We start from the raw sequence: 13,446 nt of genomic DNA on the forward strand, positions 1-13,446 counted from the left end.
TTTCTACTGCTATAAAATATCTTTATAAATACAATCTTTATTTTAACAATAATTTACTCTTTTTATAATTCATTCCTTGAACTTTACATTTATTCAATTTGATTTTTTTTTACAATTTTATATAAAATATTTTTTATTATCATTCACTGGCTTCTTCACACTTCATCTTTATCTTTGATTTTTGTTTAGCCGCCAACGAAATTAGTCTTAATGTTGGTTGTCGATCATGGGTGATTATTAGTTCCCTTATATTTTTTCATACTATGTTTTTTTTTTAGTTTTTTTTTTCAACCTTAAATAATAATTTACATCTTTATGACACTTTTTTTCTATACTATGTGGCACGTCTTTTTTCTGTTATTGTGACACAACTTTTTTATATTCTTGTGGTACGATCCTTATGACTTTTGGTTCGTTCTCTGCATACCATTACAGTCGTTTTTCTGCTCACACAAATGATATTTATTTTCTAATTGGTTTGTCGGTGGTCAAATATAATCAAATTTCCTCTTTGAGTGACTAACCCTAAAAACATTTTATGTTATGAAATTCGTGAAATTATTTAATTAGATTTGTTGGTAAATTGATCATTTATCAATGATTATTTAAAAAAGAATTCGTGTTTAAATTTTTAAGGCTAAAATTGAACCTCTATATTTTTTCTTAACAAATGATTGTATTTTAAATAAAATTGATTAAACTGTTATTTTTATGTTATTAATATAATAATTTATTTTATATATTAAATTTTATTGAAACAAAAGAATATATAATCTTAACGATGCAACCGATCAAATAGATAATCTTTAGGACACTAGAAATACAAATAAAAAATTAAAAATGACAACTCAAATGCGCAATGGCAGTCGTAAAATTTTTTGGAATACGACGTCGATCATCTATATTAACTCAGTAATTGTCAATGGTATTGTTTTGTCTTTATCCAGAAGCTTTAAATATAATAAAAGAGTGGCGACTGAACCAAAATAATTTTATATGATGTTCCACAAAATAGATCTGAATATATCGATAAATAACCACAAAAGAGAATTTAATCATTGAAAGACTAACAACAATCATTAATCATATACAAGCGACTTTGAGAATCTATACACGACCGTATACTTGCAACAGAGGTAGGTGAACAACGTGCCATAAGGTAGAGGAATTGTTTTACAAGAGCAAAGTGAAACGTGCTATAAGAGAAAAAATAAACGTGTCAAAAAGATAAATGAACACATATAAAGAAGTCAAACAAAAAAGATTTTTTTATTAAAAATAAGAATGAAAGTTGAATAAAATATCAAATTAAAACAAGATATGGGAAACAATAATAAAAATAAACAATGATAGTCAATAATAAACATTAAGACTTATGTTACCATCGACAATATCAAAAAAGAAAAATAGGCTTATGCTAGTAGAGAAAAAAATATAACTTAAAATAATAATTAACTTTCTTAAAATACATTATATTATTTTAAAAGGAAACCTAGCAAACATCATTTTCGTTAAAACCGCAACAATTTGATTAAAAAAGGAAAAAGGCAGAGCAAAAATTTAACTAAAAGAAATCATAATCGAATTAGCAAAACATTGCAAACCCGGGATTTATATTTGTCATTATACCTTTTAAATAATATTTAATTATTTTTTATTAATTAAATTTTTTAACAAATCCCTCGAACGCGACAAACAAATAACACAATTTAAATTATATTAAATTTTAAAAATTGTAAAAAGAATCAAAATGCAAATGAAATATGATGAGATGCATTCTGACGTGATACAAGACAAGACGGGTCGAGTTCACCAAACAATAATAGTTGTCCCTTTTTTTTCATATGTATAGAATAAAGGAAGTAAGATAGTAAATTATTCTAACATTAAATTAAAAATAACTTTAATAGAAGATTTTTAAATTATGAAATACCCAACACCAAACAATGGGTACAACAAATAACGCGGAAAATGATGAGATGCATTTTGACGTGATACAAGACGTGATGTGATACAAGCAGACAGTGGACACAAATTATCTGCCACATGCTTACACTACTTTGGCCGAATCTGCACGTGTCATTAAGTCTATTGCTTGAGACTAGACTGTAAATGAGATGAAACAGATCGAGTTATTCGAGATTTACTCGATTAAGGCTTGATAAATACTCGGATTGAATGGAATCGAGCTTGAGCTCGTCTCGAGTTTTTAACGAGCCAAAATAAACTACTCGATATTGGATTCGAAAAGCTCGTGAGCAACTCAAAAATATAATATATTAAGATTTTATTTTTTAAAAATAAATTATTAATAATATTAATTTTTATGTATTAATTTTTTTTAAATAAAGTAAAATTTTTATGTATTTAAGGTTCATATTTGAGTTTGAGTTTCAGGTTTCAATCGAGTTAAGTTTAAGATTTTTTTTTCATTTCGAGCTGCTAATGAGCTTCAGTTCAGGATTTCGAGTTCGATTCGAACTTAAAAATTTTAAACTTTGAGATTTCGAGTCAATTCGAGCTTTGTTTCAAAATTTTCGGATTTTAAAAAAATCGGTTCAGATTCTAACCGGTTTGGAGGGTCAGATGGTGTAACCGGTTTCGGTTTGAAAAAAACCGGTTTTTAATCTGGTAAAAAAATCAGGTCGTCCAATTTTTTAAACCCCAAACCAATTTTTTTGATTTTTTTCAAACCGCTTTTTAATCCGATGAAAAATCCTGTCGTCCAATTTTTCTCCAAACCGGTTATACTATCTGGTTTTAAAATATCCGATTCGGTGTATAAAAACCAATTTTTCCTAAACCCGATTTCAGATATTTTTTTACGTAAAATCAAATATTTAAATTTTTTGTACACCTCTACTCGAGACCACCCTATGCTTACAAAAAAATCAAACACCAGATTGTGATTTTGACAATAATGATTTCATAGCTAATTACGGGCAGTTGTCTCAAATCAAATCCATCTTTCTCTAAAGTTCAGTTTTACGTTTAGGTGGCGTTTGATTCGTTTGAATGTTTATGAGAGAATTAGAATCTGTGAAGGAATTGAAATCTGAATCTGAAACTTTGTTTAGTTGGCAGTAAATTAAATTGGAATCCAATTCCATATTCTGTTTGGTTCGCAGACATGTTAAATGAATTTGATTTCAGTAATGTAAAATGACAGAATTATCTTTCTTGTTTTTTTACTTAATTTTAGTTTGTTTTATAACTTACATGTAGTAATATATTATAAAAATTTAAAAAGTATTAAATTTTGTTTTATTGATTGATTATTTATTTCAATAAATTATAAAATCATACTAATAAACATTATAAGTTAAAATATCCCAATTAGGGATGTCATTGGTAGGGTTGGATCAGGTTTTTGGTCCACCCAACCCGACCCGAATATATGAATTAGAAACTCAACCCACCCGACCCGAAATAATAAAAACATTACTTTTATTCAATAAAAATAGTGACATAATTGAAAAAACAAATTATATATAGAGGGGTATTATTGTAATTATTCCTAAATATATAAGATAAAATTATATTTTTTTTCGGGTCGGGTATTTTTCTCCCTAAACCTGAACCCGACCCAAATATCACACTTAAAAAAAATTGACCTAACCCGAATATCACACTTAAAAAAAACCGATCCGACCCGAACCCGAAATTTTCTTTTAAAAATCCAACCCGATCACGATTTTTTTTTAAAAAAAACCTGACCCGAATATCAAACTTAAAAAACCCCGACCTGACCCGATCCTTAATTTTTTTTTAAAAAAATCCGACCTGAATACCAAAAGATTGATGAGGGTAGTATGGTTAAATTTCACATTCCCTCCTCTAAATGATTTCAAATCCATCATGTTATGGATGAAATTTACTGTCCCTCCCTTGATGAAATTGGATTTCAATTTCCCATTTGAAAACTTGAACCAAACATGGAAAAGTGGTGAAATTGAATTTCAATTCTCCCTAATTCCAAAGGATTCTAGCGAACCAAACGCCACCTTATTGTCTTGACACGTATTTTCACTTGGTAATGTGGTCGCCAGTGGGATTTAATGGGTGTGTTTGAGTAGAATTTTGCATGGTTTTCAGAACCGGACCAGTTAGCGAACCGACCATGCTACCAGTTCATTGGTTCAACCGATTGAATCTGTTCGATCGGTCGAAAGAATCGGACGACGTCATAATTATTTAAAAAATTAAATACAAATACAAAAAATATTTAATAAAAATAATTTTTTATATCACAAGTTATATTCAAAGCAAGTCATAACATATATAAGTTAAAAACCATAAAATCAAGTAAAACAAAATGATTCAAATTAACTACACCATAATATTTAAGGTAAAACATATTAAATAATAAATATAATTATATAACTATAATTAAAAAATAAATTTAGGGCTAAAAAATCATAACAAAATGATATCGTTTGGTTTAATTTTTTTTAAAACAATCTCACATGGCTAAGAAACATAGAAGAGCATCTCAAAAGTCTAAAGAGTAAAAATATAATAACAAAACAATCCCACATTGCTAAGAAACATAGAAGAGCATCCCAACTAACTTTTATAAATAATAGAGGTAATTTGACATTAGAAATCATTGAGCCTTTTGGTGAGCATTGAGTGAACTATTCTTTCACTTCAATCAAGCTCGAATTTTAAGTTTCAATCGAGCTTCTAATTTTTTTTGAGTTCAAGCCTTTTCAAGTTCAAGTTTTAATATTATATTTCGAGTTCGAGTTGAACTTGATAATTTTTAGCTCATGAGTTTGAGTCGAGTTGAGTTTACTTTTAAAGTTTTCAAGTTCGAGTCGAGCTCAGCAATACTCGAGTTCGACTTGGCTCATTTAACAAACGACGTCGTTTGATTTAATTTTTAAAAAAAAAAAACAAAATTGGTGATTTTTTTTTTCGGTTTTCAGTCGGTCCGGTTTGAACGGTTCAGCGGTTCTGGTCGGTTCACTAGTAGCGGTTCAACCGGTGTAGATTGAACTGAACTAGGCAACGATTTTCGGTTGAACCGATCGGTCCGATCCGGTCCGATTTTCAAAACACTGGGATTTTGAGATGGACTGAAGAAGTCGGATGGGGTGTTCTAAAATTTCAAAATATAATAATATTTTATATATTTTTATTAAGGATCAGTTATTATTTTTTATAAAAAAAATTAAATTCATTTTTTCTAATAATTTTATAAATTCATCTCTTAATATTTAAATCTAAATAGTTTAAAAAATATTTTTTTTACCACTAAAACTAGGAGAGGACCTATGTGGCCCAACAAATAGCAGTTGCATACCCATTATTCTTAAAATATACTAACAGTTAATATATTATATCAAAATTTAAAAATTCTACACACATTTTTTTTTACTTTTATGCACACCTTTTTGTTGTTGAAATTTGTGCTCAAATGATGTGAGTAGGAAGCTAATATCAAGTGTCAACCTTCTATTCCATATTTTTAAATTAAAAAACTATTGATAAAAATAATATATATTATTTTTATATTTTACGACCATTCATGTCATCTTTTTTAGTTTTTCACTCTTAAACTAAAGTTTATGTTTTGTTTTTTTAGTTCAAATAGGCTCCAGGCCCAGCTGCTACTCAATTGCCAATCGCTTGTTTGAGTCTAAACCAGTGGCCACAACGTCGTTTATCGGCAATTTTCCAGTGAATTCCCCCAACCAAGTTGCCTGTAAGTTGTTGCTCATTTATTTTCTTTAGATAATTAGGTTATTCACTCTTTCTTTTACCCTCTTAAATTTAGTTAAATTTATATTTGAGTTTTTAAGTTTTGAAATTTATTTTTTAATTTGAGGAGATAAAATTAAATTTTGAATCAATTTAATAGATTTTAGTGATTTTATGAAGAATATTTGAATGTTAAATTGTGATATGTAAAATTACTAATATGTATTTTTGGGAAGGAGAAAAAAAATGGCATACTAAATTTGTGTAATTTAAGTAGCATTTTTTTGTGCTTTTTGAATGAATTTTTATTTTGAATTTTTAATTATGTAATTGTTTTTTATTAATGAATATTATAATATTTATTTTGAACCCCCATTTTTTAATTTATAGATTCGCCATGGACTAAAGCAATCAATGAATTCGTATTTATAGACTCATATAAGTTGATATTCATATATACTTGGCATGAAGTATCTGGACTCGAAAGCCTGACTTCAGTTCAAACATCTTAAATTGGACCTATTCTTGTACTGAACTCGGGCGAATCATAAACCCAAATAAAAATTCTAGGCTTTTACAAGCACTGTCTAGCCCGTTTCAGAAACCAGAAACCCTAACCCACAACCATATATAAATACTTTAAAGCACACTCTCGTTTTCATTCTATAGGGTTTTCAAAAATGGCGGAAAGAGCACCAATTGTAACCCCTCAGACCGATACGGATAACCCGATTCAGTCTAGAGTGTCACATTAGGGCCACCGGAGCGACCCACTGTAAAAATGGCGGAAAATTTAAAACTTTTATTAAAACATGTAACTTATAAAATGATTTATCAGTATGCAGAAATCAAACAGATTTTCAGACTCGTATATAAAACAAAATATAATTACATGCCCCCTAATCACATGTACCATTCTCTGTAAGCAATGCCGGAAGAACTCCTTTATTGATATCGATAGATATACTGGTACGATTCTTTTAACCTGCAATGTTGAGTAATAGAGTAAGCTTCGGAAAGCTCAGTAATACAGAACTACCAGATGATGCTGAAGAACGTGCAGATACAGATAAACATATTTTTCCTTACTGGTTCAGATATTTTCAGATCTTTATGTTGAACTGAGTTCCATTGATATCGCATGTAGTAATAGATAGTATTCATTTCAGATGCAAATATTTCGGAGTGTGTTCCCATAAAACCAGTGAAGAGATACAAATCTTTTCTTTTTAAACAGTAGTAGTTTAAAAACATATTTTTATTCAAAAACCATATTAATCCCTCCAACCAAACGCTCCATAATGTGTAGGTTCCCCAGAACCATACACCCACCTACACACCCACCTACACACCAAGTAAGGACTTACCCTGAGCACAAAACAGAGGAGCCTGTAGTAACGGTAACTTCCTCCAACAACACCCTCCCATAAAACGTTTATCAAAAATCATATTATTCCCTCCAACCAACACTCCATAATGTATAGGTTCCACAGAACCTTACACCCACCTGCACTCCTACTAAATTTCATGATTCCATAAATCAGGAACAATTCATATTTTCCAGTGAAAAAAAAACCAGATAACACATTTCAGGTAACCATAATTCATAAACCAGTAAATTCCATTATTTCATAAATAATGTACAATCATACTTTTCGATGAAAACCGTAATCGGAGATCACATACCATGTTGCCATGATTCATAAGCCAGTAAATCAATACTTTCGTTAAAACTCATTTGAAACATATAAAACTGTCATGTAGTACATGTGGAACACACTAGATGATCAAAATATTTATCATATATTCTTCAGAGATACTGGGTAATCATACTTGAGCTGATAAGGAAGAAATAAAGATTTAGGACATATACAGTCGGCGTTGATTTATCGAATTATTGAAATAACTTAAGTTTAACAACTCCCAAAACTAATGCATGTTGACTGGTCCATTCGTTGTCCTACCAGGTATTCACTCTTTAATAAAAAAATGGTTGTCCCTTGTTCCCATACGTAATGGGGTAAGGGGAAGGTAAGATAGTAGGTTGCCCCCAACACCAGGTTGAGAGCAGCTTCCGTAGAAGACCTCCGAATTATGAAATGCCCTCCGTGGGACTTGATCCCATGACCTCAAGGTTAAGAACCTTGTGCTATACCATCTGAGCTGGATAGTCATCACTAAACATATTATTGTCCATAAATCAACTTTTGAGTCATCATTAAACATATCTTAAGGAGACGAACAAATATTCTAATGGTCTTTATTTTATTTTCAAGCTTCCACGATACCATGAAATACTGATGTACTTGATTTGTGGTTCATGATCCATAGGGATGATACATTATGTAAGTTCATCCGAATTTCCAGGCTTATCCTAGTCGCTTACTTAATCCTCAGTCATTGAGGTTACTTAGTTCATTTAGCATTCAAGTCCATTCCAGTTACTTCGGGATTTTCCAGAGTAATTCAAACGTTCCTGAATTTCATATACGTATTGTACTTCTATTCTATTCAATTTGGTATTCGTGGTTGATTTGTCGAATAAACGTCCAATTCTTAGTACTGAATGCGATCTAGAGTTGAGTTGAACTGAATACTTCCAAAATTATCATCAAGCCACACTTGAGAAGACGAACACACATTCAAGTAATATCTATGTCGTCCAGGTACTGACGTATCATTACGATTGATCAACTCACTTAAGTTGTGTTCCATAACTTTTAAAGGTAATCCAACACTTATGCTTATTTGGATTCCTTAATTAATCCAAGACATTTACTTAGTATAGGCCATAAGGGTATTTTGGTCATGTTGGTGTTCAGTTTTATTCTATTCATTTCAGAGCTCGAGGATATCCACTCATTCCTGAGCTTGGTGATATTCTTGGTCATTTCCATACCAGGGGTATTTTGGTCATTTCACAGATCCATTGTATTACAATCATTTCCTTCTATCCGATCTTATTATTAAATTCAAACTTATCATTTACTTCAGTCTTTTTAAACAATTCTGACAAAAGAGCACCATTGATAAATCATTATTCAGGTATTTACTTATAACTCAGATATTTCAGGTCAAGTGCCTTCTCAGATTTTACAAACGGAATATCTGGAATTTTCCTGCACTAAATCAGGATCTTAACAATCAAATCCGTACTTAATCGAGTTAAGTACGAATTCTCAAAGTATTTTCTCATTCAAGGTCAACTCGGACTATTTTACCTCTCAAAAGCATTTTTTTGTAATTTCTTAACCAGATAATTTCGGTATTAGCTCTTAACGAAAATAATTATAATTTAAAGATCATATGGTCAATTGTTTTCCAGAACATTCTCTGATCTTGAAATTATTCCTTCACAAACTTCTAGCAACTTGCGCAAACCCTTTTTGGCGTTAAAAACCAGTTATCCAAATTTTCTAAACAAAACCATTATTTCTTATGCACATCTGTAATTATATCGAATCAATATGTCTTTTCAAAGTTATTAACCAACTTTCAGAAACAATTCTTGTCATCCTACAACATAAGGGTATTTTCGTAATTTTACCCTACCGGAGTATTCTCATAAATTCCCATCCAAGTGCCTTTAACATATGACATTTGATGAAATAAATTATAAGATACAGATCCAGATTGATTTCTTTATTACCATACACATAACTTGAAATTTAGTTCTAACAATTCCTTAATTCCTAATAAAAGTCCTCTGAACCATAACTAGTTACCAAATTTCTACTGTATTCGGATCGAGTGTAGAAATTAATTAACTACACAATTGAGACCAACATTATCTTATTCATGCATTTACCAATATTCACATGTTTCATAAAGCATAAAGATGTAGTAAAATATTACCTCAATTTTCGTGCCATATTGATAGACCATTAAATTCCATTTGAACGTCCTCGATCTTGAAATCGTCTTCCAATATTTCCTCGGATCCATATCAACAGAAATTACATAAAAACGGAGCTTAATTCTGAAAAGCGGATCGAATCGGATGATAAATCAGTGAAAATCAGCTTACCGGGTTCGAATTTGGCAAAACAGACTTCGGATTCGGATTCAAGACGTCGAAAGCATAAAATATGACTTTTCGAAAATTTAGAATTTTTGGTCAAAATCAAAGTCAACGGGTTTGACTGGAAATTTCGAGGCCTTCGGACTCGAATTTCAAAAAACGAACTACGAAATCGGATTTGGAACGTCGAAAAATGTCATGATAGGTATACTTGGTCAAAGTCAAAGGTCATTTAATACCCGGTCAAAGCAGATCAAAGTTTTTGTCAACAGTGGTCAACGGTTAACAGGTCGGGTCAACGGGTCGGGTCGGGTTGGAACCGGTCAAATCGGTTCAAAACCAGTCAAACCGGTCATTTGGACTATCCCCATGCGCAGTGGCGGTGCATGGGACCTCCTCCGGTGTCCTATAAATCACGTAAAAAAATTTAAAAATTATTTTGAGCGATTTCGAGATACTTACAAAACTCGGTTCAAATTTTTGAACGAAGGAGAGCTCGATTTCAACAAATCGGAAACTTTGATCGTTTCACCTCCTCACGCGCTGCCGCCGACGGAGACCAAGGTTGACACCGGCAGACTCGGAACAACACAAGGAACACGATAGTGCATGAGGTGTCGTAAACGGATGTCCGGATCGTTGTGAATCGACGAAAAACCAATTGAAATCGAGTTATTACCGACGATACTTCCGACTGAAATTAACGACGAACAGCGACGATTCACGACAAAAGGTTTGAGGGGTTTTGTTCCTCAGTTGACAACGAACACGATGGTGGTTTCGGTTCGTCGATCAGAGGTCGGATGACGAGTAAATCGGAGTTGAAAGGAGGGTTGTTGGAGAGGAAAAACTGAATTTTTTTTCCAACATACGAGAATGAGGATTTATAATTTAGCTCATAATATAAATAGTTAAACCATGAGTTTAGTCACTATACTTTATGCACTTTATAAAACAATCTACCAATTTTGAAATCTTACAATTTAATCCATCGTTTCTTCCTAAAATACCAATTAAATCCAATACTTTATAATTTCTTAATTTTAGCCCCAAAATTGGGGTGTTACACCAATCGAGTCCATACAGTGCTTCGGCCGCAAGAAGACAGCGGTGGCCGTAACCTACTGCAAGCGAGGCCGTGGCCTCATCAAGATTAACGGTTGTCCTATCGAGCTTGTTGAGCACGAGATCCTCCGTTTCAAGGCCGTCGAGCCAATCCTCCTCCTCGGCCGCCAACGTTTCGCCGGAGTCGACATGAGGATCCGTGTCAAGGGCAGAGGTCACACATCTCAAATCTACGCCATCCGTCAAAGCATTGCTAAAGCCCTCGTCGCTTTTTACCAAAAATACGTCGACGAGCAAAGCAAGAAGGAGATTAAGGATATCTTGGTCAGGTACGATAGGACTTTGCTGGTGGCTGATCCCAGAAGGTGCGAGCCTAAGAAGTTCGGTGGAAGAGGTGCTAGGGCAAGGTTCCAGAAGAGTTACCGTTGAAGAATATTTCTGGTTTGTTTGCGAAGCTTAGTTGTATTGTGTTTCATGTGATACTGTGATTATCTCCATTTTGAGTTAATTTTGCTATGTTTGTTGGTTAAAATTAGCCATGACTGGATTTCAGAATTTAATTGTTCGTGTTGCTTATAATTTCAATTTAGTCCCATACCTCGTTTTACTTCAGTCTTTCATTTGGTATATGCCTTCTGCTTTCATGTTTTGTTGAAGAACATTTCTCTTGTTTATATGTTATCATTGTTGCATAGTTGCGATAGATGTTGTTTTTATGGGGATATGGAGTCTTGTGTATATGAATTTGTTGTTTTTTTAACCAATCCTTTTCAATTTAATGTTATTTTGTGAAGCTTATGTTATTATTGGGATATGATGGGATTGAAACTTATGGAGTGAAATACGATTTGCAGGAGGCCAAAACATCTCTAAAAAACAACTATAGTGACATACATTCTACTGCAAGTTCGATAACCGAAACGATTTGACACCAAGGCTTTTCCTAGTCATGGTTGGCCATTGTTGCGTCCAATCTTAGAGCCTGGTTAGGACGAATGACCGAGTTAACAATTTTATTTTATGATTCAAATTTGATTTGATTTGATTTTTTTTGAGATAAATTTTTAAAATTTGAGTTATGGTTAAATTTTTAAATTTCTATTTAAATTTAAGGGTAAAGTATATAAATAGTCTTCAAATTTTTAGAGTGCTTGTATTTTGCTTATCTAACTTTTAAAACTTACAATATAGTCATTGAATTTTTAGTTCGTTTACACCAAAGTCCTTCACGTTACCCTCGTTTGTAACTTTGAAGACTTGCAATATAGTCTTTTATTTTCGGTCTGATTGACTTTGGTAGTCACTTTAAAAATTAAGTACTTTGGTCCCTTAAAATTTGAAAATAATGTGAGTTTAAGTTGACAATTTAAAAATAAAAAATTCCACATGTCTTATTAAAAAAAATAAAAAAGACCTACCTCTCTTCTTGTTCTTCTTTTAACCGTTTAAATATATTTATTGTTTTATTCTCCTATATGTAGTAATGATAATAATATTGATCAAATTAAATTTAAATTGACTAAGATTTTGAATTGGTAGATATCCATGCTTGAAATTGCCAAATTACTAGTTAAAACCACATTAATATGGTACTCTACTAATTATTCGCCGTCAATTATGATTTTTTTTTTAAAAATACACAATTATAAATTGCCAAATTAGAAGTTAAAACAGACAGAACGAAAGGCAAACTTGGGAGAGAGAGGGAGGGGGGGAAGAGACGGTGGTGACGATGACGGTGGTTCATTTGATGCGACGGCAAAGGGTGATTCCATCACCAACAGGAATTATGCAAATCTCGATCCTGGGGTCGACAGCAAGAGCCTTGTTAAGTTCCAAAACGAAGTCTCTGTAATACCTAACATACTTCCTGAGAGGAGCATCAGGTGGCGCCACCACCGAGCCGTTCCATAGGGTGTTGTCGTAGCCAATCAAACCACCAACTTTCACCAGCTCAATCAGCCTCTTGTGGTAGTTTATGTAGTTGTCCTTATCAGCATCCACAAAGATGAAGTCAAAGGATCCATGGTTCTTTTCCTGTCATTACAGACAGAATCAGTCAACCGACAGTTTCTCAAACAAGAAGAAAAAAAGGATGCGTGGGGCTGGTAAAGTTTACATCTTGGACTAATTCATCAAGAACCGGCATTGCAGGTCCTTCTTTGAAATCAATTTTGTGTGCAACACCAGCTTTTTGGATAACAGGCAGACCCAGCTCGTAGTTTTCTCTGTTAATATCCATGGCCAAGATCTTAAACAAACAAAAACTGGGTGATATTTCTCGTGTTTTTAAAGGATAAATCCAATCATTAGCTAAAAAAACTATATTTCCATCATCAGGGGAAACAAGGGCCGTAGCTAAGAGAGAGTAGCCGGTGTAAACACCGATCTCCATGGTGTTCTTGGCATTGATCAACATTAAGAATCATGTTCAAGAACTGACCTTCATCAGCTGATGTTGTCATGATGTTCCTGTTTTCAACCATTATTTGAAAGGAAAAAGATATCAACAAAGAGTTGTATACATAGATCTACACATGTTTTTATATTATGAATGAACTTATAACTATTAAATTATGAATGAATTTATAAAATCTTAGTAGTAAAAGTAGATTATCAATAAAAAAAATTAAAATACATAATAATTTAAAACT

At 32.3% G+C, this 13,446-nt stretch overlaps 2 protein-coding genes across 2 annotated transcripts; one reads left to right on the plus strand and one right to left on the minus strand.

Moving 5' to 3' along the window:
• Nucleotides 1–10,783: 10,783 nt before the first annotated feature.
• Nucleotides 10,784–11,372, plus strand: LOC120179390 (40S ribosomal protein S16-like; the record flags this gene model as incomplete). Its single annotated transcript, XM_039184994.1, has 1 exon — nt 10,784–11,372. A coding segment is annotated over one exon (438 nt), but the record flags the coding sequence as incomplete, so codon positions are not given.
• Nucleotides 11,373–12,384: 1,012 nt separating this feature from the next.
• LOC120179234 (caffeoyl-CoA O-methyltransferase-like) lies at nt 12,385–13,202 on the minus strand. Its single transcript, XM_039184877.1, has 2 exons — nt 12,912–13,202; nt 12,385–12,829 (listed from the first exon to the last, which is right to left on the minus strand). The coding sequence occupies exons 1-2, from the start codon at nt 13,185–13,187 to the stop codon at nt 12,536–12,538; spliced, it is 570 nt and encodes a 189-aa protein (XP_039040808.1). The 5' UTR covers nt 13,188–13,202; the 3' UTR covers nt 12,385–12,535.
• Between the last annotated feature and the right edge of the window lie 244 nt (nt 13,203–13,446).

This window comes from Hibiscus syriacus, unplaced genomic scaffold, assembly GCF_006381635.1.
Source record: "Hibiscus syriacus cultivar Baekdansim isolate YM2019G1 unplaced genomic scaffold, ASM638163v2 tig00112411_pilon, whole genome shotgun sequence".
In the NCBI taxonomy this organism is placed as follows: Eukaryota; Viridiplantae; Streptophyta; class Magnoliopsida; order Malvales; family Malvaceae; genus Hibiscus; species Hibiscus syriacus.

Bases quoted from the DNA above. Each gene is read 5' to 3' on its own strand.
- LOC120179234 (XM_039184877.1), bottom strand. From the start codon at position 13,187: ATGGAGATCGGTGTTTACACCGGCTACTCTCTCTTAGCTACGGCCCTT. The intron at 12,830-12,911 runs GTAAACTTTACC...CTGTAATGACAG, and splicing joins TTGATGAATTAGTCCAAGAT to GAAAAGAACCATGGATCCTT.